The sequence below is a fragment of the Aspergillus caelatus genome, assembly GCF_009193585.1.
Source record: "Aspergillus caelatus strain CBS 763.97 unplaced genomic scaffold BDV27scaffold_140, whole genome shotgun sequence".
Taxonomy (NCBI): Eukaryota; Fungi; Ascomycota; class Eurotiomycetes; order Eurotiales; family Aspergillaceae; genus Aspergillus; species Aspergillus caelatus.
This window is the reverse complement of record NW_022475403.1, coordinates 14,596-37,454: the sequence shown is the minus strand read 5'-3', so window position 1 is coordinate 37,454 and position 22,859 is coordinate 14,596. Positions and strand designations below refer to the sequence as shown.

The 22,859-nt window shown below is 49.3% G+C and overlaps 8 protein-coding genes across 8 annotated transcripts; 4 read left to right on the top strand and 4 right to left on the bottom strand.

Annotated features, from left to right (window-relative positions):
- The first annotated feature begins 242 nt into the window (after positions 1 to 242).
- BDV27DRAFT_17875 (SPRY domain-containing protein) lies at positions 243 to 2,472 on the top strand. Its single transcript, XM_032075928.1, has one exon. The coding sequence runs from the start codon at positions 472 to 474 to the stop codon at positions 2,296 to 2,298; it is 1,827 nt and encodes a 608-aa protein (XP_031925568.1). The 5' UTR covers positions 243 to 471; the 3' UTR covers positions 2,299 to 2,472.
- Positions 2,473 to 4,470, bottom strand: BDV27DRAFT_17874 (glutamyl-tRNA(Gln) amidotransferase subunit HER2). The gene is made up of 4 exons (XM_032075927.1): positions 4,216 to 4,470; positions 3,827 to 4,151; positions 3,593 to 3,768; positions 2,473 to 3,527 (listed from the first exon to the last, which is right to left on the bottom strand). The coding sequence occupies exons 1-4, from the start codon at positions 4,352 to 4,354 to the stop codon at positions 2,647 to 2,649; spliced, it is 1,521 nt and encodes a 506-aa protein (XP_031925567.1). The 5' UTR covers positions 4,355 to 4,470; the 3' UTR covers positions 2,473 to 2,646.
- A 121-nt stretch (positions 4,471 to 4,591) lies between these two features.
- On the top strand, positions 4,592 to 5,914 carry BDV27DRAFT_159700 (enoyl-[acyl-carrier-protein] reductase; the record flags this gene model as incomplete). The annotated part of the gene is made up of 2 exons (XM_032072910.1): positions 4,592 to 4,791; positions 4,873 to 5,914. 2 exons carry the CDS (start codon positions 4,592 to 4,594, stop codon positions 5,912 to 5,914), a joined length of 1,242 nt encoding a protein of 413 aa, XP_031925566.1.
- Positions 5,915 to 5,970: 56 nt separating this feature from the next.
- BDV27DRAFT_17878 (Metallo-dependent phosphatase-like protein) lies at positions 5,971 to 8,045 on the bottom strand. Its single transcript, XM_032075929.1, has 2 exons — positions 7,773 to 8,045; positions 5,971 to 7,704 (listed from the first exon to the last, which is right to left on the bottom strand). Exons 1-2 carry the CDS (start codon positions 7,967 to 7,969, stop codon positions 6,027 to 6,029), a joined length of 1,875 nt encoding a protein of 624 aa, XP_031925565.1. The 5' UTR covers positions 7,970 to 8,045; the 3' UTR covers positions 5,971 to 6,026.
- Positions 8,046 to 8,339: 294 nt separating this feature from the next.
- BDV27DRAFT_159698 (pyruvate dehydrogenase (acetyl-transferring) subunit E1 beta) lies at positions 8,340 to 9,674 on the top strand (the record flags this gene model as incomplete). Its single annotated transcript, XM_032072909.1, has 4 exons — positions 8,340 to 8,587; positions 8,655 to 8,778; positions 8,858 to 9,144; positions 9,203 to 9,674. The coding sequence occupies 4 exons, from the start codon at positions 8,340 to 8,342 to the stop codon at positions 9,672 to 9,674; spliced, it is 1,131 nt and encodes a 376-aa protein (XP_031925564.1).
- A 247-nt stretch (positions 9,675 to 9,921) lies between these two features.
- On the bottom strand, positions 9,922 to 11,113 carry BDV27DRAFT_17844 (putative C2H2 finger domain protein). The gene is made up of 3 exons (XM_032075926.1): positions 10,952 to 11,113; positions 10,836 to 10,862; positions 9,922 to 10,766 (listed from the first exon to the last, which is right to left on the bottom strand). The coding sequence occupies exons 1-3, from the start codon at positions 10,958 to 10,960 to the stop codon at positions 10,170 to 10,172; spliced, it is 633 nt and encodes a 210-aa protein (XP_031925563.1). The 5' UTR covers positions 10,961 to 11,113; the 3' UTR covers positions 9,922 to 10,169.
- Positions 11,114 to 11,428: 315 nt separating this feature from the next.
- On the top strand, positions 11,429 to 15,160 carry BDV27DRAFT_146919 (S-adenosyl-L-methionine-dependent methyltransferase; the record flags this gene model as incomplete). The annotated part of the gene is made up of 4 exons (XM_032070656.1): positions 11,429 to 11,627; positions 11,693 to 12,411; positions 13,001 to 14,231; positions 14,262 to 15,160. The coding sequence occupies 4 exons, from the start codon at positions 11,429 to 11,431 to the stop codon at positions 15,158 to 15,160; spliced, it is 3,048 nt and encodes a 1,015-aa protein (XP_031925562.1).
- A 404-nt stretch (positions 15,161 to 15,564) lies between these two features.
- Positions 15,565 to 21,257, bottom strand: BDV27DRAFT_159694 (trifunctional fatty acid synthase subunit FAS2; the record flags this gene model as incomplete). Its single annotated transcript, XM_032072908.1, has 3 exons — positions 15,565 to 15,675; positions 15,734 to 20,679; positions 20,744 to 21,257. The coding sequence occupies 3 exons, from the start codon at positions 21,255 to 21,257 to the stop codon at positions 15,565 to 15,567; spliced, it is 5,571 nt and encodes a 1,856-aa protein (XP_031925561.1).
- Positions 21,258 to 22,859: the final 1,602 nt, after the last annotated feature.

Here is a 22,859-nt window from a genome sequence, read left to right as displayed (position 1 = left end):
ATAATACCCATTGACTGACCCTTGTGGTTGGAGAAAGCAGATTGGTGAGTCGGCATAGGCTTGGACTCTGTCAATTCATCATTACTATTATCTGTGGATATATAGACTTTCAATCCTGCCTGTACAGTATCCTTCTCAAATGTACTGTGCCTAAGTCTGACCCAACTATTACATTATCGCAGACTCTCCAACTTGTTCAAACCTCACAGGATCCTGTTCGTGAATGCCGGCGTTTCTATTATCGATGTTTGTCTCCAGTTAACGAAGGGGAATCGTCAACTTCGTGGATCTTTGCCAAGCCAACTTCCTCTATTGCGAGCGCTTGGAGTCTGTCTTCTCGCCCTTGGCGTTTGTAACATCACAATAAGCAGCAAGCCAAAGATCTTGCACGGTAGGAGCCAGGACCATTGAAACATCTTTTCACAATTGCTTTGGCTGTTTGGGCAGCTCATCCACAAAACAAATTCAGCTATGGCATCTATACAGCCGGCTGGGTCTTCCGCACCCTCGTCGAATATAAATTCGCCGATCCTGCCTCCTAGTGGAACACCGGTTTTCAATGGACCTCTATCAGATACGAATACAAGATCATCACCTGCGCCTGCTAGCAATGCGTCAGCGCAAGCTGACGGTCCAAGGTCCAAACGCAACAAACGCGACAGTCGTAAAAAGCGCGAGGCTAAGGGATTGGATCAGGAGATCGTGCCCCCCAAAAAGAGAGCAACTGCTGTTCAAAATACCGCTCTTCCCAGTTCGGACCTGAATATTCTCAGACCTTTGCTGCTTGCTGAGCCGAGGCCGTCCGATTTACTACCCCCACAACCTCGCCAGTTAAATTTAGTGAGTCGGAAAACATCAGAGGTAATTGGCCAGAGTTGGAGCTTCTACGAAGTCGTTGACAAGCTTACAAATAAAAATGGGTTCCGCTATAGCTACGCCATAGCCGATACTGGCTTCCCACATATAAAATACCGCCAGACCGATGTTCGTCCTTATACTGCTCGCTTCAGCTTTGAGGATTCGCCGGCAGCGATACTCTTTAACGAAGACGCACTTGCCGTTACTACCAACGGACCATGGCACACCGCGCGCGCTAATGTATGTGCGCGCGAAGGAACCTTTTACTACGAGGCGCGCATCATTAGCGGTGTATTGAGTGACCCGCAGACAGTGCCTGCCAACGGAAACTCATGCTTGCCATCAAGAGGCCATGTCCGTCTTGGTTTTGCGCGAAGGGAGGCGGATTTGGATGTTAACGTCGGAGTAGACTGTTATGGTTATGGAATCCGCGATGTGAATGGCGAGGTGGTCAACCGGATGCGCTGCGAGTACTTTTTCCCCAAAGGCGAGTCGATCCGCGAAGGGGATGTCATCGGCATGCTCATCACTCTCCCTCCACTTTCGCTCCACAAGAGAATCGTCGAAGGAACTTACGACCCTGCCACCGATGGCCATGCTTCGACATCTGGCATAGAGCTCCCCATGGCTGCGAATGTTATCCGGGATCGGATCCCTTTCCACTACAAATCTGACTTCTGTTGGCAACAATCCAATGTTTTCCCCACAAAACAGTTGCGTGATTACGCCTTCAATCTTAAAGAAACTCCTACATTCGGACCACCGTCACCGATGAACACCGAGGATGCATCTTTGCGTACACTGCCGGGTTCGAGTATCACAATATTTAAGAATGGCGTAAAGATGGGTACTCCATTCAAAGAGTTGTATGCTTTCCTTCCACCGGCCAGCCGACTTGCGAATGGGACCAATAACTTAGGTCTTGGCGAGCGTGAGAACGCGGACGACGGGATGATCGGATATTACCCTGCTGTCAGTTGTTACGGCGGTGGTGCGGTTGAGTGCCGCTTCGAGGGTCCCTGGTGGATTGGACCCCCTCAAGCAGAGAACGGCGAGTTGATTCGGGGGATTGGAGAGCGCTTCAACGAGCAGATAGTCGAAGATGTTGTTGCTGATATCGTTGATGAGGTCGAGGCGATGCTCGTTTGGGGCGGGGTGGACGGTGATGTCGTCGGCAATGCCCAGATGGATGGCACTGGCACTGGTGCGGTCGGAGGCTCGGAGGTTCTTAAGGGAGGTGTGGGGGCTGCGTATGAATCTGCCGTCTCTACAGGCCCTGTGGAGAATAGTGTCGGCAATGTAGGCTCCCCTGATGTAGGTACCGGACATTCTACCTTCGAAGATGCGGCCAGTGTTGGTGTAGTAGGTACACCGAATACAGAGGAACCCGCTGCTGGGCCTGAAAATATCACCGTGGGCCATGATATCGAGATGTCTTGAACTCAACATGTTCATCCAACTTGCTTCGTTAGGCCGCACCGGGGCCATTGGCATATTTTGTGCATATCGCAGGGCACTCCTTCTTTCCGCCACCTCATTCAATAGGGAATGGTCCCTTTTGCGTCTCGGAAATTTGGACCTAATGTACATTATTCGGAATGCGCTGGTTTGATAAGTCACCGCAAACAAAGCACCAGATCTTAATGAAGCTTCCATGCTCCAGCTACATCTCGTATAGTCCCACGGATACCCAAGACACAAGTCAAAGCGTGGTTTCTTGCACAACTGAATGAACAATGGATGTACACCGTGTTATTAGCTCAGATTATCTACGCATAGCAATGGGACCTATAATTTTTGGTTCTCGAGTAACTCCCCCACCTTCAACACGAGTTGGTCATCTCCGTATTGACCGACAATTTGAATACCAGTCAAACACGCTTCGCTGGAGTCTTGTTTCTCGCCACTCACTGTGATCGGAACAGATATGGCTGGGAGACCAGCCAAACTAGCAGGGACAGTAAACACATCGTTCATGTATGCGTCCAAGGGCGAGGCTCCAGTATCCGAATCTATCAGGTCGGATATGCGCGGGGGTGGCGATGGGGCAGTTGGGCATATGAGAATGTCTACACCAGTGTGCTCCGGCGCTCTTTCAAGGTCCGTCTCGGGCGATGCCAACGGTTGCTTCATTTGAAAAATGCAATCGAAATCACGTTGGACGAGGCGTCGAACACGCTGAGCTTGAATAAAATAATTGTCCTTAGCATGAGCACTTAAGCTGAATGCCCCGAGAACAATACGCCTCTTGACTTCAGAACCGAATCCGTGTCCCCTTGTACTGGCGTATAGGTTGCCTTGCAACCGTCCATCACAGTCTAGAACCCCGAGACGAGTTCCGTACCTGACGCCATCGTACTTGGCCAAGTTTGAAGAAGCTTCGGCAGGAGCCAGCACATAGTATGCTGACAGTGCTAGTTTCGTCGTCGGTAGGGATATTGCATGAATGCTGTGACCTTGCCGTTGCAAATAAGCTAGAGTGCGGGACCAAGCGCGTCGGACAGCAGGGTGAAGTTCGGATATGTTATATTCTGCGGGAACACCAATTCTGAGGGGGGCAGAGGTTAGACGAGATGCGCAAGACGGTGACTGGAGATATGAAATTATTCGTGAGCGAGATAATGGCGAGAGATTAGTAGGATCGCGCGGATCGTGCTGGTTCACAATATCTGAAGACGCATTAAAAACCCGCGCGTAGAGTAAGACCTAACATGCGGAAGGTAGGGAAACGTACTGAAGACATCGCGAACGCTGGCTGTGCTTCTCCCTAGAATCCCAACCGTGTCCAGTGAGTTGGCATATGCGACTACACCCCATCGCGAGATCAATCCATAAGATGGTTTGAAACCAATTGTCCCAGTGTATGCAGCCGGAAGGCGAACAGACCCTCCAGTGTCTGTACCTAACGCGCTACCAGTTGTGTTATTCAGTGAACCTATTTGGCGGAGAGGCCGAGAAGAGAACATACGCATAACATTGGCCTGTGGCGACTGCAACTGCGCTCCCTCCTGAACTGCCACCGGCTGAGAGGGGTTCGGCATCGCAACCCTGCCAGAAACTCCTCACCGGCCCAAATCGCGAATAGACTGAATGAGAACCCATGCCAAATTCATCAAGATTTGTCTTTCCGGCAACTACAGCGCCTGCATCTTGTAATTGCTCCACGACGGTGGAGTTAAATGGACTTACGAACTTCTCGAGGGTTCCGGAAGCGCATGTTGTCGGAAGGTCGTATGTACATATGTTATCTTTGATGGCAATCAACCGACCGTCTACCTTGGATCTGGGTATCCCTGAAGGAAGAAGGCAAAGCAAAGTCAGTATCGATAAAAGTCTAATAGCGATTCAACAACTCACCTTGCTCCATTCTGATGTCTGCATCTTTCACCTTTTCCCGCCACTGCCCCGAAGGCTGTAGTGCAGTTATGAAGGCATTGAGGGCAACATGAGACTTCTGATTAGCAATACATTTCTCAGCCTCCCGCAGAAGGGACATTTAGAGTGAATTTATGTGGGAGAAGGAAGCCGAGGTTCGACTGTTTCGAAGAAGTAAACAGAGGAAAATGTCCAACGCCGGTTCATGTTTAGCGTCCGTCGGCCCGAGTCAAAGGAACGACGTCATTTAACGCACCCGGCATTTCATTCATTTTCTTCGAGCTGCACCGCACTCTTTTCCCTCACACCTTTACCTTTTCGCTCTCTCAGTAACCGGCGGACCATAACAACTGATACTATGTTCTCGCATAGTGTAGTGCGATCCCTCTCTCGCAACCATGGGTCCCTTTTCTGGAAAGCTTATGAAGCCGCTTCTGTTCCTGCTATAGGAACACCGCCTCGCTCATGGACTGGGAAAAGGCACATTTCAGTCTATGGTTATACACAATCAAAAGCACTCGTGTACTCACGATATGGTGAACCCAAAGATGTTCTACGGTAAGTGGTGCCGGGGGCTCACATAAATCAACTACTTGAGACGTGAGAACAATGAAATTTGCCTAACCAGCTCATCTGTAGCCTCCACAAGCATTCTATCTCCCCCCCGCACGGATCCCAGGTTACTCTTCGCCTCCTTGCAGCGCCTTTGAACCCCGCCGACGTGAACCAGATCCAGGGAGTGTATCCGAGCAAACCGCCATTCCAGACAACCCTTGGCACCCAGGACCCATGCGCAGTGGGTGGAAATGAGGGCGCATTTGAGGTAATTGCGACAGGATCCAATGTCAAGAACCTCAGCAAGGGTGATTGGGTTGTCATGAAGCAGACAGGACAGGGCACCTGGCGCACACACGCTCAGATGGATGAGTCACAGCTGATTAAAATTGAGAACAAAGATGGTCTATCACCGCTCCAGATTAGCACAGTCAGCGTCAATCCAGTCACAGCTTACCGCATGATCAAGGACTTCTGTGAATGGGACTGGATGCGGGGTGGGGAGGAATGGCTGATTCAAAACGGCGCAAACAGTGGTGTTGGTCGCGCTGCCATTCAACTCGCACGAGAATGGGGTATCAAGACGATCAATGTCATCCGGGAGAGGAAGACGCCGCAGGATACAGAAGTCCTGAAGGCTGAGCTTCATGAATTAGGCGCCACTGCAGTAGTCACAGAAGCGGAGCTTCTTTCAGGAGATTTCAAGAACGTTGTGAGCGGCCTCACTCGCAACGGAAGGGAGCCGATCCGACTTGCTCTGAACTGTGTGGGTGGTAAGAACGCCACCGCATTGGCGAAGGCCCTCGCTCCAGGCTCCCACCTGGTCACCTACGGTGCGATGTCAAAGCAGCCGGTTTCCCTACCTTCCGGACTATTGATCTTTAAGAATCTCGTCTTCGATGGATTTTGGGTGAGCAAATGGGGGGATAAGCATCCCGAACTCAAAGAGAACACTATCAACGATGTGCTACAGCTGACTCGAGCGGGCAAATTCAAAGACATCCCCGTGGAGGAAATAAAATGGGCATGGGACACAGACGGTGCGGCGCTCACCTCTGGCGTGCAGGAAACCTTGAGTGGCTACCGCAGTGGAAAGGGCCTCCTCAAGTACGAAGGCGGAGACTGAAATTTTACGATAGTCATAGGCCAAACAATGCTTGTGTCTGCCCACAATCGCGCAGAACGATTGAGCTAAGATACAATAAACGACAGTAGAAAGGGCCGTTTCTCGCAATACTTCACACTTCCTTACAACTCCAATTGTCCTTGACCCAATCCAAGATCAGATCAGTTAATCTCGTAGCCGGCATGTACACATTACTGTTCTGGGCGAAGTCTATATCTAGCCCCGCAAATCTGGCTGCTAGAGCCACATGAGTTTCTATGAAATCAATATATACGAGATCCACTGTTTCTGGAGCCGCGGACACTTTCGGAGAGATTAGAGCCTGGACGCAATTGGGGACACGATAGAACGAGATGGACGAATGAATTGTGTCATCGCCATCCGAGCCCTCATCGTCTGTCGTAGTATAGCCAGGGATAATGCTGGGTTTGGAGTGATCGTTCCTCAGCAACGACGTTTGGTCTCTGAGATAATTCGTGGAGCCTAGGGCGAGGCTATCATCAAAAATTAAATCAGAAGAATAAACTGACTGTTCTGGGGGCGCAAGTCCCCCAGTGATGGCGGATCGGTTGTCAGCATCGGCCAAAACCTGAGGCTGTTTGTTTAAGATCTCAGTTATTTTAGTGGCCTTCCCGTAAGGAATGTCCTTAACGTAACGAAAACCGCTGGTAAAAGGAGATACCATGAATATTGAGTCTTGAGTAAAAGGACCTTTGAATATGTCAAAGCGAATGGCGCCAGTGTTGACTATGGCAAGAGTCGGCTTGCCAGCGCGAGATTTGTCCTGTAGCGAGTTGGGCAGCACCTGCTGCTCGAGCCAAGTATAAATGCTATTCTCACTCGGATACTTGACACGCGACATCCATAAATCCTGAGGGGCACAGCCATGTACCTTATCGAGCCCAAGAGTGCTCCTAGACTGCTGGATAAGCCGAGACACATTCCGACCCTTCTCCGTAGAAAAGGTTTCCTCGTCAAGGCCAGTGTGGTGGTAAAAGGAATAAAGATTATTATCTATATACCTTCGATGAAAGCTTGGGGTTGTCGACGCTGGCTTTACGAGCTGTTTGCTACTGATTAGGCCATCGATTGACATAAAGCCAATTGTTTCCATGAACCGACCGCTTGCTAACCCAAACGCTTTAGAGTCGTATCTGGCAAAATCACGGATATGATAATGACCACCAAAGAACTGAATAGGCATGTCCCAACGGATCGTCCGGATCTCCTTGAAGACAGCATCGTATTCTTTAGAGTGAACAGGAACGTGCCCCATCACTAAGAAGAGATCAACTTCCTTGTCCCTGATAGCTTCCTGAAACCAATCCTCTTTAATAGTCTCTTCCACCGGCTGAACGATAGTGTTATTGTAGTTCTTTGTGAAATCGAAAAGAAAGCCAAAAGCAATGATACGGATACCTTGCTTCTTGGTTATGAATTTCTTGAACCGAGGAGCCAATGGCACAGTCTCTTTGGTCAAAGGATGTATTATATCAATGTTAGATGCTAGGTAGTTTCCGTGGAAATTAGGGACTGTAGTGAAGAGTTCAGCCTCCGACGTATTTTGTTTGTATAGTTCATGATTCCCGGCCGACAATAGGTCGATATGCTGTTGCCGTAGAATTTCCGAGATATAGACGCCTTTCGGCTCCGACGAGTCATAGAGACCATTGCCTTCTACCCTGTCACCCGTATCTATAACTAATAAATCCTGCCCTTGTGCCTCCGCTTTCTCTCGCATCCGGGTGGTGAAGGAGACATAGTCACCCCAGTCTGCGGAGTAGGAGGGCCTATAGTGGGTCTAATCAGTATCATTTGGCATCCGCAGTGGAATTCATGTCCAGATCAATGGACATACTCCTGGAGATGACCGGCTAGCCAGCCATGAGTATCCGTAGTATGGAGAAAATTGAGTTGTCCCCATTTCAGGTCACGCAAAGGGGCCACGATGGCTTCCGGAGCGGACGGTTGACGAGCGAGGATGGGAGCGACGAGGGCAAAGAAGGAGAGAACATGGGAGTAGGATCGATCGTAGATCATCCTTCTTACTATCATAACAATAATAATGAATGAACGGGCGAACGGTAGGAAGGAGTCGAGGAATATGGCAGTACACGAGGAGAGGAACGGAGTACGGAGTCCAGCGTTATCACATCTGTTATCACTGCTACGGAATGAGCCGCCGGTGAGGACCGCCCTGTGCTTAGTCATCCTCAACCCAACAGTCTCTCGAAATGCTCACCAAAAACTAAAATCCCCATTAGATTGACGACCAAGTCCCGAAACAACGGAATTGCGAAGCCTTCGCTCCGGTATCTATCTTCTCTCTTTCCTTTCTCACTTCACTTGTAGATCCGTTCGCCGTGGAGTCCTTGTGAACACCCTCTCCTTTCTTCTGCTGATATATATGTCCCTAAGCCCGGCCATGGCTGCTCCCCGACTTTTCCGCCCTGCAGCTCGTCTGCTTTCATCGCGTCTCTCTGCTCCTCGCCGTCCGGCCTTTCCCCAATCGGCATGCGCTCCCTCCATCCTGCGCTTCCGGGGCTATGCTACGGAAGGTGGTGTTAAGGAAGTCACTGTTCGTGATGCCTTGAACGAAGCTCTCGCGGAGGAATTGGAGACAAACCCGAAAACGTTCATCCTGGGAGAGGAGGTCGCACAGTATAACGGAGCGTATGGCTATCCCTTGAAAGAAACTCTGTCGAGTCTTGGGTCCATCACTGACGCTTGACCCCCATAGTTACAAAGTGACAAGAGGTCTTTTGGACCGTTTCGGCCCCAAGAGAGTCATTGATACGCCTATCACAGAAGCAGGCTTTTGCGGTCTAGCGGTTGGCGCTGCTCTTGCTGGCCTGCACCCCGTTGTAAGTTCATATCGACCAGATACTTAACTGTTGACCGCCGGAGGCATTCTGTCAACTGACAAGCAGCTTCAAAATTTAGTGCGAGTTTATGACCTTCAACTTCGCCATGCAGGCTATTGATCAAATCATCAACTCTGCCGCTAAGACCCACTATATGTCTGGTGGTATTCAGCCCTGCAACGTCACTTTCCGTGGCCCCAATGGATTCGCCGCTGGTGTTGCCGCTCAGCACTCACAGGATTACTCGGCTTGGTACGGTAGCATTCCCGGACTGAAGGTTGTTTCGCCGTGGAGCTCCGAGGATGCCAAGGGTTTGTTGAAGGCTGCTATTCGCGACCCCAACCCTGTCGTTGTTCTGGAGAACGAGTATGTGTGACTGGAGCAAGTATGATGACGTGGGATATCTTAAACTAACAATGCATAGGCTCTTGTATGGTCAAGCCTTCCCCATGAGCGAGGCCGCTCAGAAGGATGACTTTGTCTTGCCTATTGGCAAGGCTAAGATTGAACGTCCCGGAAAGGATTTGACTATTGTTTCTCTTTCTCGCTGCGTGGGACTGTCTCTGAACGCTGCCGCTGAACTAAAGCAGAAATACGGTGTTGAAGCCGAGGTGATCAACCTCCGCTCCGTTAAGCCCCTTGATGTCGAGACAATTGTTCAGTCGCTCAAGAAGACGGGCCGCATCATGTGCGTCGAATCTGGATTCCCCATGTTCGGCGTCTCCTCAGAAATCCTGGCTTTAGCCATGGAGTATGGCTTTGACTACCTGACTGCCCCCGCCGTTCGTGTCACCGGCGCTGAGGTGCCTACTCCTTACGCCGTCGGTCTTGAGCAGATGAGCTTCCCTCAGGTAGACACTATCCTTGGCCAGGCCACTAAGCTCCTACGCTTGTAAATTGGTTTGAGATGAGAAGTGGAGGAGATAAAGAAACCTGAGTAATCACCCTGTGTCTAGTACCCTTTTATCGTTGCATACATTTTTTTTTTTTCTGTTTTGTTTTCGCGGGGCTTACCGCTAAATTCCCGCGTTGGAAATCTGTACGACTATACTAAAGAACAACCTTATTTGCATTTTCAAGGTCTATCATATAATATGTCCATACTATTCTCTCAAGATACGTTTCGTGTCTCGGATGGTGGTATCGTGGCATCTGGAATTCTATCGGATCCCTAAAGAGTATCCGAAAGCTTTGTACGAAAGCGTGTACTTTTGAGTATCATCCAAGGTATTCATACTAGGTAGTACGCCTGGCACCTACAGATGATTATCCTACGGCCCTTGCAAGTTCTAAAAAAATAGGAAGTAGAACAACAAAAAGAAAAGGGCAAACAATCCCTGGTCCGAATAAGAACGCCAACCCTTTTTCGATGATCTTCGTGGCGACTGTACCTACCCCTTGACCGCAGCAGCACCTATGGGTATATGTTTGGTGCTGACACAACCAGAGAAGCAGCCCGTCGGCTTAAGGGGATCATAGTAGGCATTACCCATTGCATCACTCGCGTATTCAGCATCCGTGTCACTTTCTGCATAATCAGGATGATCACTTGAGTCTTGGGTAGTCTGAGCATGTTGGCTTATATTAGTAGTTTCTGGGATTTCATCTTCGTCGTCATCATCCCCAAGTACGTTCTTCTTCGTTGGTGCTGTCGGAGCGACGGGACCTTTGACAGTTGTAAAGGAGCTTTTGAACCCCCCTTTCTTGAAACCTCCGCCACCTCCGCCACCCCCGCCCCCGGTTCCCACAGCTGCGCCGGCTTTTGTATCAATGACTCTTAGGCCAGCCTCTGCGTCAGCCCTCCTTTCCGCTCGCCTAGCTTTCTCCGCAGCGTTTGGGTCTCGGGAGAGTTGTTTAAGGTCTTGAAGGCGTTTGCGATGCTGGTGATCGTAGGAAGAGATATGTGCTTCATACTCGGGATGTCGCGAATAGGATTTGTTGCAGAGTGTACAGGTAAAGGAGCTCAAAGCGGAGCGAGCAGACTCGGTCTAACGAAGCTCGTGAATTAGTCAAGAGGGACCAAGCTTTCGCGGGTCATTAGTTGGATTGAGCCATACTTTGGGGGCGGGATTGGTAAAGCCACGCTGGTTTGATTGAAAATCAGCTCATCAACACCGGAATCTTCCACCATATAGCTTCAAAGGGTCTCGGTGTTGTAACACGATAGACATACAGGTGCCATTTTGCTATAGTGCACAGCAGTGTGAAGGAAACGAATGAAGGATTTCGGTATGCTGAAAAACAATGTGTATTTGAACGATAATCTCAGTGAAATGGGGGTGGAGAAAGGGCGACCAAACGAATCATGTCTTGGGGTATTCTGACGTTGTTGTGCCTAAGAAGGTTGGTCAAAGATGAATGCAGACCAGCAGCTAGAGTATGTAGTAGGACCTTCCTATATAGGCTAAGCTTCCCCACCGGTAACCTCCCAACCAATCGTAATGGCTGCATTGTTGGAAGCATGGATTAAAGTGATGAAATACTGTAAGAATATTATATCCCATTTCCTACATGGCAATATTGATGATACCTCTGTTCAGATGATTAAATAGAGGCAAAAAGTAGGGAAAAAAAAAAAAAAAACACACAATTCGCTCCCCCAGTCCGCCTTGTTACCTGCAAAAGGCTGACGGGATTCAATCTTATCATCATGACCTCCAAAGAAAGCATCTCGCCAAAACCCAAGGACATCGATACGCACTCAACAATTTCTATGCAGGAGTTGGACCCCTCGCCAGTGCAGGATGAATTTCCCGACCTCGAAAGTGGCCAATACGTCTTTCAATCACAAGGTCGTCCAGCAAAGCTTGGGGATAGATCAGAAGTCGGGCTGCCTCCGTTCAGCCTAGGTCTCCGTGGACATAACTGGGATTCATGGTGTATGTCCTGTTAAATATTTTGTGTTCTATTTGAGTTAACGGTCGGGTTGCTCTAGTATCCGCACTTCAGAGATACTCAACGTACCCCCCCACTTTATTCTTTGCGCTACATTTCGCCAACACCTCCCTTTTCCCTCTAGCAACTCGGTCGGTTCGAGATAGTGAAACCTATCTGCTTCTTACGAGACCCATCTACCAGTCTCCGGGGCTTGAGCATGTGGTCTTGACCGTTCCCATCCTAATACATATCGCTTCCGGCATTGTTCTCCGCAATATTCGTTCTTCTCGCCGTGCACGACTGTATGGGGCGGAGACTAGGGCCCAGAGATACTCCCTGAATTTCTGGCCGCGGATGAGCCTGCAAGCGCGTCTAGGGTACTGCTTTGTTCCGTTCCTTGGCGCTCATGTCCTCGTTAACCGTGTCACGCCTTTAATCGTCGATGGTGGGAGTTCGGGAGTGGGTTTGGGTTATGTGGCTCATGGATTCGCAAGAAACCCTGTCTTTTGGAATGTGTACTATGCGGTCCTTGCCGCTGTTGGTATGTGGCATATCATTGGAGGATGGGCTACTTGGATGGGTTGGAGGGTCACCACGGCTCAGAAGGGGCGAGGTTGTAAGAAAGGCTCACTTGAATGCTACTTGGGGTACACGGAAAGCGAAGAGCAGGTCAAAAGAAAGAGGAAAATGCGGTGGGTGGTCAATGGCGTTGCCGCGGTAAAAACAGCTGTCTGGCTCGCGGGCGCTCTGGGAATAGTTGGTCGTGGAGGCCAGGGTTCGGGCTGGGAGGCCAGTGGCTGGAATAAAATTTATAAACAAGTACCTATTCTGGGGCCCTGGCTATGAAATGGGTGTGTGGTTGGAAACTAGTTCGGACTTTATGCATGCACACAACCCTTTATATAGGGAGGAGAAGGGAGAGGCAAGCTCTTCTGTCGAAACTCATGTATGTACAATACCGTAGTAAATAACAAAACTTGCTTGATAGCTCCATTAAGAGACAAAGAGGCAATTCCTTTTCCCAAACAATATGGACATGTATGTACTCCGTATGTTGTTGGTATATACTCCACGTGAGATTGAGTTGGATATTAATCATGGTCCGTGCGTTATCTCCGATCTTTGGTCTTTTTTTTTTTTCTCCCTCGTTCATTCTGTGCCGCGGACCAAACTTATAACCAACAGTTCCAAGATAAACACTTCTGTTGCCTTACGAATTGGGCTCTCTACACCGGAGCCGATGAGCTTGAGCTTCTGGGGTCCTTACCGCATCTCGACACTTCGCTTGGCCTTCGACTTTATACGGGCCAATGCTCTGACATTCCCTCGACCTAAAACGTCCCAGCTTGCCCCAGGCTCCCCATTTTCTATACGATATTGCTCTTCACGGTTATCAAACATGGAGGCAGAACCAGCGTCTGGTATCTTAAGTCAAGTCGTTCAGTATGACGGCAAAGAATATCACGTAGTGAAAGAAGGGAATGCGTTCATTCTGAACCCACCTTCCCAGGCTGCAGCCTCCACAGGAACAAGAAGAAACCTCAAGGCCGAGGATGAAGCTCAGTCTGTGTTCTACAATCCTATCCAGCAATTCAATCGTGACCTGAGTGTACTTGCGATAAAAGCCTATGGGGAACATGTGCTGGCTTCAAAGAAGTGGAGAGCCGAAAGGAGGCAGAAAAGGGGTGCAGCGGATGGGAATTTAAAAGGCAAGAAACGGAAGAGGGAGGATGGCGATGAAGAGGAACCAAACGGTAAGGGAAACAACATTGACAACCAGACACGAAGCAGTGATCATCTGGCCTCAGAATCGCACGCTGGAGAACATACCACGCCATCATTTACAATTTTAGATGCTCTGTCTGCTACGGGTTTGCGTGCACTACGATATGCATCAGAGATTCCATTTGCTACTCGCGTGGTTGCGAATGATCTTTCGCCGTCTGCTATCAAATCAATGAAGTTGAACATCGAATACAACGGACTTGGAAAGCTTATTCAACCTAACACCGGTGATGCGCGGACTTACATGTACAGTACTCTTAACCAAGCCACCACTCAGGCCAGTGGGTCGCACACTGGGAAGTTTGATACTATTGATCTGGATCCTTATGGGACGGCTGCACCGTTTATGGACTCTGCTCTACAGGCTGTCAAGGATGGGGGTCTGCTTTGCGTGACCTGCACCGATGCTGGGGTTTGGGCATCCAACGGGTACCCGGAAAAATCATACGCATTGTATGGCGGCGTGCCAACGAAAGGTACACATTCCCATGAAGGTGGGCTACGCCTAATTCTTCACGCACTCGCGGTGTCAGCTGCCAAGTACGGCCTGGCTATCGAGCCACTTCTATCTCTGTCAATCGACTTTTACGCCCGAGTCTTTGTCCGCATTCATCGATCACCAGCAGAAGTTAAGTTTGCCTCTGGCAATACAATGGTTGTTTACAACTGTGATTCAGGCTGTGGAGCTTGGTCAACACAGCCTTTGACCCAAACGAAGCCACGACTGGATAAAAAAGGGAACCCTTTCTATCATTACGGATTCGCCCAGGGACCGATGGCAAACATGACCTGTGCGCACTGTGGGATGAAAACTCACATAGGCGGCCCAATGTGGGCGGGGCCACTCCATAACCCTCACTTCATCCGAAGGGTTCTCGATATGCTTCCTGAGGCGGATAGAAGCATATATCAAACGGTAGACAGGATCGAAGGCATGTTAACTACAGCACTTGAGGAGGACTTGATTCCCAACACCTCTATAAGGAGTGCCAGTTTAGAGCCTACTATCTCCAAGACTAAGGATGCTGCACTAAATGAAGATCCAGCTATTATTCCGCGGATGGACCCGGCTCTTCGAGAGCCGTATCCATTCTATTTCAGTCTGAGTGCTCTCTCAAAAGTCCTTCATACATCTACCATCTCTTCCGATGCTTTCCGTGGAGCTGTGCGACACCTGGGTTACCAATGTACCCGTAGTCACACCAAACCCAATACTATCCGCACAGATGCACCTTGGGATGTGATTTGGGAGATCATGAGAGAATGGGTGAGGCAGAAATCACCTATCAAAGAAAATGCCATTAAGCCTGGCACTGCCGGCGCTGCTATCATGGCGAAAAGCCGGGAAGACCTTCAGAAGCCGAAGGAGGGCGACAAAAATCTAAGTTTGCTGAGGAAAGAGATCGTGTCTGCTGCCGAAAATGGGAAGGATATCTCTGACTTAGTGACGAAAGTCGAAGCCGCGCTATATCGTTCTGGCTTCTGGCAAGCGTTGAACCAAAACGAGTCCGATTCTCGAGCTGCCAATATGCAGGAGGCTCAGGGCACCAACCAAGCACATGGAACATTTACAATAAAATCTAATACCAGCACGTTAGATGTTGTTTTCGACGAATCTCTAGGCAGAGAAGTGACCAAAAAACGACTCGTCAGATATCAAATCAACCCTCGCGCTAACTGGGGTCCATTAAATCGAGCGTCTGGGCGCGGGCAGAGCTGAGAATCCATGTCGTCCCGTATTCGACGGTGTGGCTTGTTTAGTAGCGAATTCTTTATGGAATAGAATAATCCGTGGCAATGTGTGTCAGAGTTACTCTAATTAATTACCTTAGATGTATCATTTGCGTAAGACAAGTGAAGGGGCAGCGGGGGAAAAACGTATATAGGCTTGGTCGATTAGTGTGAGACAGAGTTCGCAATAATTGATTCGGAAAAAATGATGTGGGTCAGTAGCACCTCAGAAGAGGTTATTAACTTATTATACCTGATAGGCTCACAGCCGGGGATAATCTAATTCCAAGAAGAATGTGGTGACCTATGCCAGGGGAGGATTAAGCAACAATGAAATGAAGAATTATCTATACTTAAATACATATACTTTAGCCCAGCTTGCTCATCAAACCATTAGAATGTGGACACGGCTACTGCTACTGCTTGAGAATCACTGTGGCTGATGCTGACACTGACTTGTTTCACACCGGCCTGTTTGGCCGCCTCGGCTGCAGCACCATGAAGCTGTAAAAGATGTTAGTTGCATGAGTTAACAGGAAAACAAAGACAGGGGTAGACTCACGTTAACAACCGGGGCCCCTGTTGCATCGCTAGTGATTTCAATGTCCTTTAATGGAGCACCGGCACCTTTGCTGCTAACACCAAGGGATTTGAAAACAGCCTCCTTCGCACTCCACCGTCCGGCAAATGATGCTTGGGGTGAGGCTGCCTTGCGACAGTATTGCTGCTCTTCAGTAGTGAAATTTCGCTCAATGAACGTCTCATTTTCAATATTGAGAGACTCCAGGTTTTCCACATCTACTCCCACCTTCGAATTTTCAACAGCGTGAGCCTTCGCCAGCGACTCAACTACCTGCTTTGTACTTTCAACTCCCTTACTAGCGACCTTTGGGGGAGCTGCAGGAAACTTAAGCTCGGAAGATTTCTTGTCAACAGTAACGCGATAATCAGGGTTGAGGAAGACTTTGCTTTGAAGCTCATCTTCATATGGCGCCTTGTTCTTAGCAACAAAGATGCTGTTGTTGATCAGACCGTTGTGGAAGAACCGATACGCTTTCTTTTGCCTGGCCTCAACCTTGGCCTTGTAGGCCTCAAATTGTGCGCGGTCAAGAGCAGCGTAAAGATACTTGGGGTGGATACCGATAACTTGCGCTCCCTTCTGACCGAAACCGAAAGAAGTGACTGAGAATGCCTTCACGCCATCTGTTTGAATGCTGCGGCTGGGGTAGACAATGTAGTCGAACTTTTCGAGCACCTTGTCCACATTATCAGCGTTCCTGTTGCCAGGAACTAGGCCACTTTCCAAAACCTGCAGGCACCCGTTGAACATCCAAGCTCCGGCGGCACCCTTGGGATGTCCAGTCAGGTATTTCTGGAAGATACCCAGGACTGCGTTACCCTTCTTACGGCCCAAATGCTTCATCTGCTGGCAAATGACATCCGATTCATTCTTATCGTTTGCAACAGTGGAGGTACCATGGAAGGAAGCAACGCCGATGTCATCAACAGTGAGGCCCCAAGTGGCAAGAGCGCCACGCAGAGGAGCAATGCGGGAATCCTGCTTCCAGAAATTGTTTCCGAGACTGAACTGTGCATCCTTCTCCTGGCGGACGGCCTCACGCTCAATGTGTTGGGCTCGTTCGTGCATGTATTCAGACGCGTTGAACGACTCAGAGTCTTGGGCTTTCATGGCCTCAACCTCCTCCTGAAGATATAATAACTCAGATTCCTGCCACTCCTTGATCTGCTTTTTGCGCAAATCTAACTGCCGGCGGCGGTACTTGATGTCCAACAAGGGCGATGGGAATTTGCCAGGGTTCTCCCGCGCAGTCGTAAGGACACCCTGACCGGGTGCAGGAACCGAGCGACCGATCTTGTCAGTAGCCGTAGTTGTCAAAGCAATAATACCGTGGATCGGCACACCCATGTCCAGTGCGAGCTGAGCGCTCATGATGAGCTGCATACCGCAACCTTGCGATTCCATGAAGCCAGCACGAGTGGTCGTGGTGGGACGTGACATCTCCTGCGGTGTACGCCCGTGGGCAAACTCGTCCTCAGCATTACTAGTAGCCTTCATGTTAGCGAACTCATATGAGCCCTCTTCCTGGAAGTCATCAAAACCACCAACAAAACAGACGCGAGCCTTTCCTTCGACAATAGTCTCGTATCCGATGTCAACGGACTCCACAGCCGTTGCACAAGCACCAACAGGCGTCTTAATAGGTCCAGTAGAGGAGAGCAATAACATGTTGACCCAAGCACTCATAGTGTTGATGAATGACTCCTGCAAGATATCCTTCTGAAGTGGCTTGTCTAGGTACCGATCCTTGTACATTCCTCGCAAGGCATGGGTTCCTCCAATTCCAGAGCCGATGCAGTTACCCACCTCAGATAGATGGACATACTTGTAGAACTCGTAAGGATCAGTGATACCGGCCGACAGCATCGCTTCAACTGTACAGACAAGAACAAACAGAGTCACAGGGTCAACCTGCTCAATGATGTCGTCGGGAATGCCATACCGCTTAGCGTCCCAGCCAGTTGGCACTTGGCCTGCAACAAGGCGGTCAAACTGGAGAGCCTTGGGAATCAGGAGGTTGGCGCCCTTCTTGAGACGGACGGTGTACTCTCCCGACTCAGGAACTTCAAAGATCTCAACTTTGTCACCATGTTCTCGCTTAAACTCTTCAGCAGTTTCTTTAGAGGCCTCGAATGGATCCAAATCCTCCTCAATGACAATCTCCTGGAGCAGCTGCTTCTTCTTGGGGTCATACCCCTTGAATAGCTCAGGTTCAATGAGGCGGATACCAGAGTGCTCAAGGATATATTTCTCGTACTTTGGCTTCACATCTTTGTCGTCTACTGGTTCCCCAGTCTTTGCATCAACCCAGCCCGAGTATGACTTGCCTTTCAGCGGACCGTTGTGGTGTTTGATAAGCCCCATGATCCATGCCATTTCCACACACCCCTCAAGAGAAAATTTTCCATGAGCTTCCATTTCCCAGCGGGTTCGCGAGTTACCCCAAGGTCCGACTTCAGCGAAACCGGTAACAACAACAACCTTGTCCAAGTTGACCATACCCCTGAGAGTTTCATTGAGGGGTTGTATTTCCTCGTCCCAGCTGGGAAGTTTGGGAAACTCAAATTTAATATTGGCTCGAGGCTCAGCAACAACACGCTTGTACAGCGCTTCACTGTCTTCTCCATTGACAACCTTGTTCTCGATGGCAGTTTCTTTGATGACCGCTTGGCGAATGTCGCTTGTTTCCATGATGTCGGTACGGAGCTTCGTCATAAGGCCTTTTAGATCAGGAATGAATTGTAGTCCACCATTCAAATCGGCCCAAACAGGGTCAAGCTGACACAAATTGACAATTGCAGGAGCCATTAGACCCAGCAAATTGAAGGCCATCTCCTGCTGAGAGAAAGTGCGGACGCCAAGTTTCTCAACTCCTTCCGCGACCATGTTGTTTCCACTCATCAAACCCGTACCGCGAGTCCAGCCAATAACAGCACCGCAGATGGTAAGGTAGTTACTCCAACTCTCCGAGTACCAACGGTTGAAGAGCGTCTCCAAAGCTAGCTTGGACTCGGAGTACAAGCCGTCATTCCCAAATGTACCGTGGTTTGGTGATAGGGGAAGAATTACCTGGGCCGGTCGTGTTTCGAAGCCATTGCTCTGCTTTTGAGATTTGATACAGCCTAGGAGCCGCAAAAGGTTGGTCAACATGATGCGGTGAGCAAGCTCCGACTTGGAATCGATCGAATCGATCTCCCGACCATTTTCTGGGATGGCAGCGAACGGGACAACATAGTCAAGGTCCCAGCCGAGCCCCTTCTTCGTATCGTATATGTAGTTGACAAGGGCTTCTACATCTTGCTTGCTACCTTGGTTGAATGGGACAACCACAAGCTGTGAGCCACGGGCACCGTAGCGGGCATACATTGCTTGATAGTACTCCGTAACTTCACGCGAATAACGGCTTGTGGTAACAACCACCTTGGCACCACCGCTAATCAGGCCTTGCAGGACTTCAGCACCAATAGAACCAGCACCCGCACCAGTCATAAGAACGTTCTTGCCCTGGAATGTAAGGCCTGACCGCGCGGCTGACTCCATCACATCAAGATAGGTACCAGTGAGCTTCTTATTGTACTCCCACCCATGCTCGGTCTTCTTCTTGAGATGTAGAAAGGGAATGGTCTCGACCTTGCCAGCTCGAGGGCTGCCGTTATACTTTTGACCAGACCGGCTCGATCTCTTCCCATTGCCGTTCTCTTGAGGCATAATTTGGTTCTCGTTCATGCTAAGGGCACGAATGACTTCTTTATAAAGCGCATTGAATTGTAACTGGGAAGATTTAGACAGCCGATGTTGCCTGCGGATGAGTTTGTAGACACTGCGAAGATCATTTTGCACCTTCGCCCGGTTGCTGTACTCGGAAATGGGACCGCCTTCCGCCATTTGTTTCACGTAGTGCTCCAGCTTGCGGGCGCTGGCTCGGGGAACCTCCTTATAACCAATATTTCCTCGGGCATCAACAGTTGTCTGGGGACCAGTGGGGATCGCCACATCCTTGTACACGGGGGCAACCCCGAGAACTTCCTTGCAGTTCTCAATGAGCTGCTCACCAAGTTCTTTCGCCAACTTATACGTCTCGCCGCGATCAGTAGGACAATTGTCAATGTGATATTGCATGAAATCAAGAAGAAGCGGGTTCGACCGATTCATGATGCGGATACACTGGCTCACGATTTCACGATCAATGACCCTCAGTCTGCCAAAGATGATATCATAGTACATGCTCAAAGCATCCTGACGGGCCCAATTCCAGGAAGAGTCATACACACGGGCCTTAAGAGGATCAAAAGAGGGCTCAATGCCGGAGGCGTAGAAATCACCGTGCTCCGCTTGCCAAAGATCTATCTGGGCCTGAAGAGCCCTCTGGGTCTCCTGAGAGGTGATGAAAGCTTTTTGGCCTGCGCGCAAATCCATCTTCAGGTACCGCGCGATGATCTCCAGTTGCTGCTTGAATAAGGCCCGCTGATCTTTGGTCAGAGCATCGATTGCTGCTGGGTCCATCAGCATGCCTCCGGCTCCCGCACCACTGTCGCCACCAGCTACTGGAGCAGAGAGGCTGATTCCTGCGCTGGCGGCGTATTTGTTGGTCACATCATCGAGGTATGCCTTAGCGTCCGCCTCCGATCCAATACGAGATGCGGGTTCCATTGTAAGGGCAAGAAGGAGAACACCGTCTTGCCTGCCGGATCCCAGGCCCCATCGTGTTTCGAGGTACTTTCGAACGGCTGTAATGTTGAAACCTCCGGGCATCTTGGATGAGACTAAGCGAGCAATGAGAGAGGAGGACTGCTTGCCCAGTTGTCCATTGAATGTCGCCTGCATGGAAGCACCCAGCTCATCAAGAGGGGTGTCCTCTGGCTTCTCTGGTGTGGAACCGAATTCCTTGCCCAAATCTCCGAGAATTTCATTTTGCAAGGTAGATTTACCTACAGAATAGGTAACGTCAGCTCAAGATATCATAGAGCTCGGGACGGATTCCCAAATACGTACCACCAACCAAGTCCTTGATGGCTTTGCTTAGAGGCACATCAGACAGACTCTTCTTCAGCTTCTGTGCGACGAGTGTCCTGAGCACATCCACTGCTGTTACTGGAGCATCCTCAACTGCTGCGGCGGGACCAGCGCTGGGAGGGGCTGATGCGGCAGGAGCTGCAGTCGCTGCCACTGGAGCAGCTGGGGCAGGTGTGTCGCTTGCGGGGGGGGCCTCGGGCTCTTCTTCCACAGGATCTACATCATAGTAAATCTCCTTCGCATCCTTGTTATAGCAGAGTATTTGGCGTTGGACGGATGTGGCAGCGTCATATGCCTCATACTTTGATGCGAGTGTTCGTCGCGCCATCCCCCCTAGAGTGTCTGCGGGACCTATCTCAACAATCCTTTCCGTTCGTTTCTCCGCCAGGATAACATCTTGCGTCTCAATCCATCTCACTGGAGATGCAAACTGGTACGCCAGTAGTTCTACCAGCAAGGTGTGGGCGAGCTCCTGTTCGATTTCAGGACGCATCTTGAGGGGATAATATATTAACAGCGGGAAGGAGGGCGATAATAAAAGATCAAGTTCTGATATGAATCTGCAGGTTGACCAGTTCCTCAATCGTCAATTCGTCAACAGTTAGGTTGGACTTGTAGCAGCTGTCCAAATGAAACTGGCTCGAGACCAAGATATAGGGTGAGGAAAAAGTAATTAAAGAGATAATAATAAGTTTAAGCCTAATTAAAGGGAAATTGTCAGCGTGAGTTGTTCTAAAGTTTTATTAAAAAGTTATGGTTTCCAGTGCGTTCTCTTGCCAAGGGCATAACCACTTTAAGTCAGGAAGAGGAACAAAAGAGCAAAGCACTTAGTAGAGATAGTGCTAGGCACGGTACATACTACTCATGTAAAAGGCCTCTGGAAAACAGCAATCAAGCGGGAAAAAAAATGGAAAAGGAAAAACAATAAAAAATAGAAATAAATGTTAAAAATAAAAAAAATAATAAATAAAACACCGTGCGGTATCAGAGAAACTCACCCCAGTTGGGACCACAGGCAGTGGGGAGAATTTGCCAATGTGGTAGAAACAGAATGAACCAAAGAAAGGGAAAAGAATAATAAGGGAAACTGAGGTGTGAGAAGGTGAGATTGTGGATGGATGGGAACGAAATTATTGCTGGTGAGCTTTTGGTGAGTGTTGTTGGGGCGGAAGACTACTGGTCAAGCCAGCCAGCAGTATTCGTCACCTGTAACAACTACTATGGTTGGTTGTATGCGTCCAATACAGTGGATGGAGCCTGTTGTCCCAAAAAGAACAAAAAATTTTTAAATCGATTAATTATACTCCGTAAAGCGACTCCCATGATAAGGTCCTTGTCAAGACGGGGTCACAGTTGAGGTGATGGGGCTCGTGGTAATTTTCATACCTGGAAATACACATTCAAGATTGTCATTGGGTACTCATTTAGCCTGTGGATACCTGCAGCTACTGGCCGGCGGCATTGATGAGGTGGTACCAATACCTGGACTACAAGTACATCGTACTAAGTGGTTGATACCTTAAAACTCCCATCACTCGAGAGTGGACCACCCCATGGGCTTATAGTGGAAAGGTCAGGGCAAGAGAGTATGAAAAAATGAAAGAGCAACGACACTAACGGAGAAGGTAAGTGCATAATTTTTCGTATACCAAGTACTGGTCCGCTTGAGTAGAAATGACACAATCCTATTAGAAGGAGGAGCAAATGGGTATAAACCCCTTCCCCCTCCTTCAAAATCTTGACAGTCAAGACTTTTATTTATTTGTCGGTGGGAGGGAGATATTTAGGTAATCAAAGTATCTCTCCAAGTTACTAAAGTACAACGAACCTTTATCAGGGTCATGTAGAAGGGAGGGCAACCATTCGTTCTAATAAGGATGCTTACTTAGGTATTCAAGTGAGCGGGGTCAATATATCGATAGATAGAGGGGCAAAGTTCACACGGTAAGCACCGGGTACTATCAAGTTGATCAATTAAATCATATAGAGGCGAAGAGCGTATCAGGTCTGGCTCTATAAAGATGTACATTGTGTGAATACTCTATAGGTGACTAGTACACGACAGTCAGTCTCTGATCATGTATATTGGGAAAGG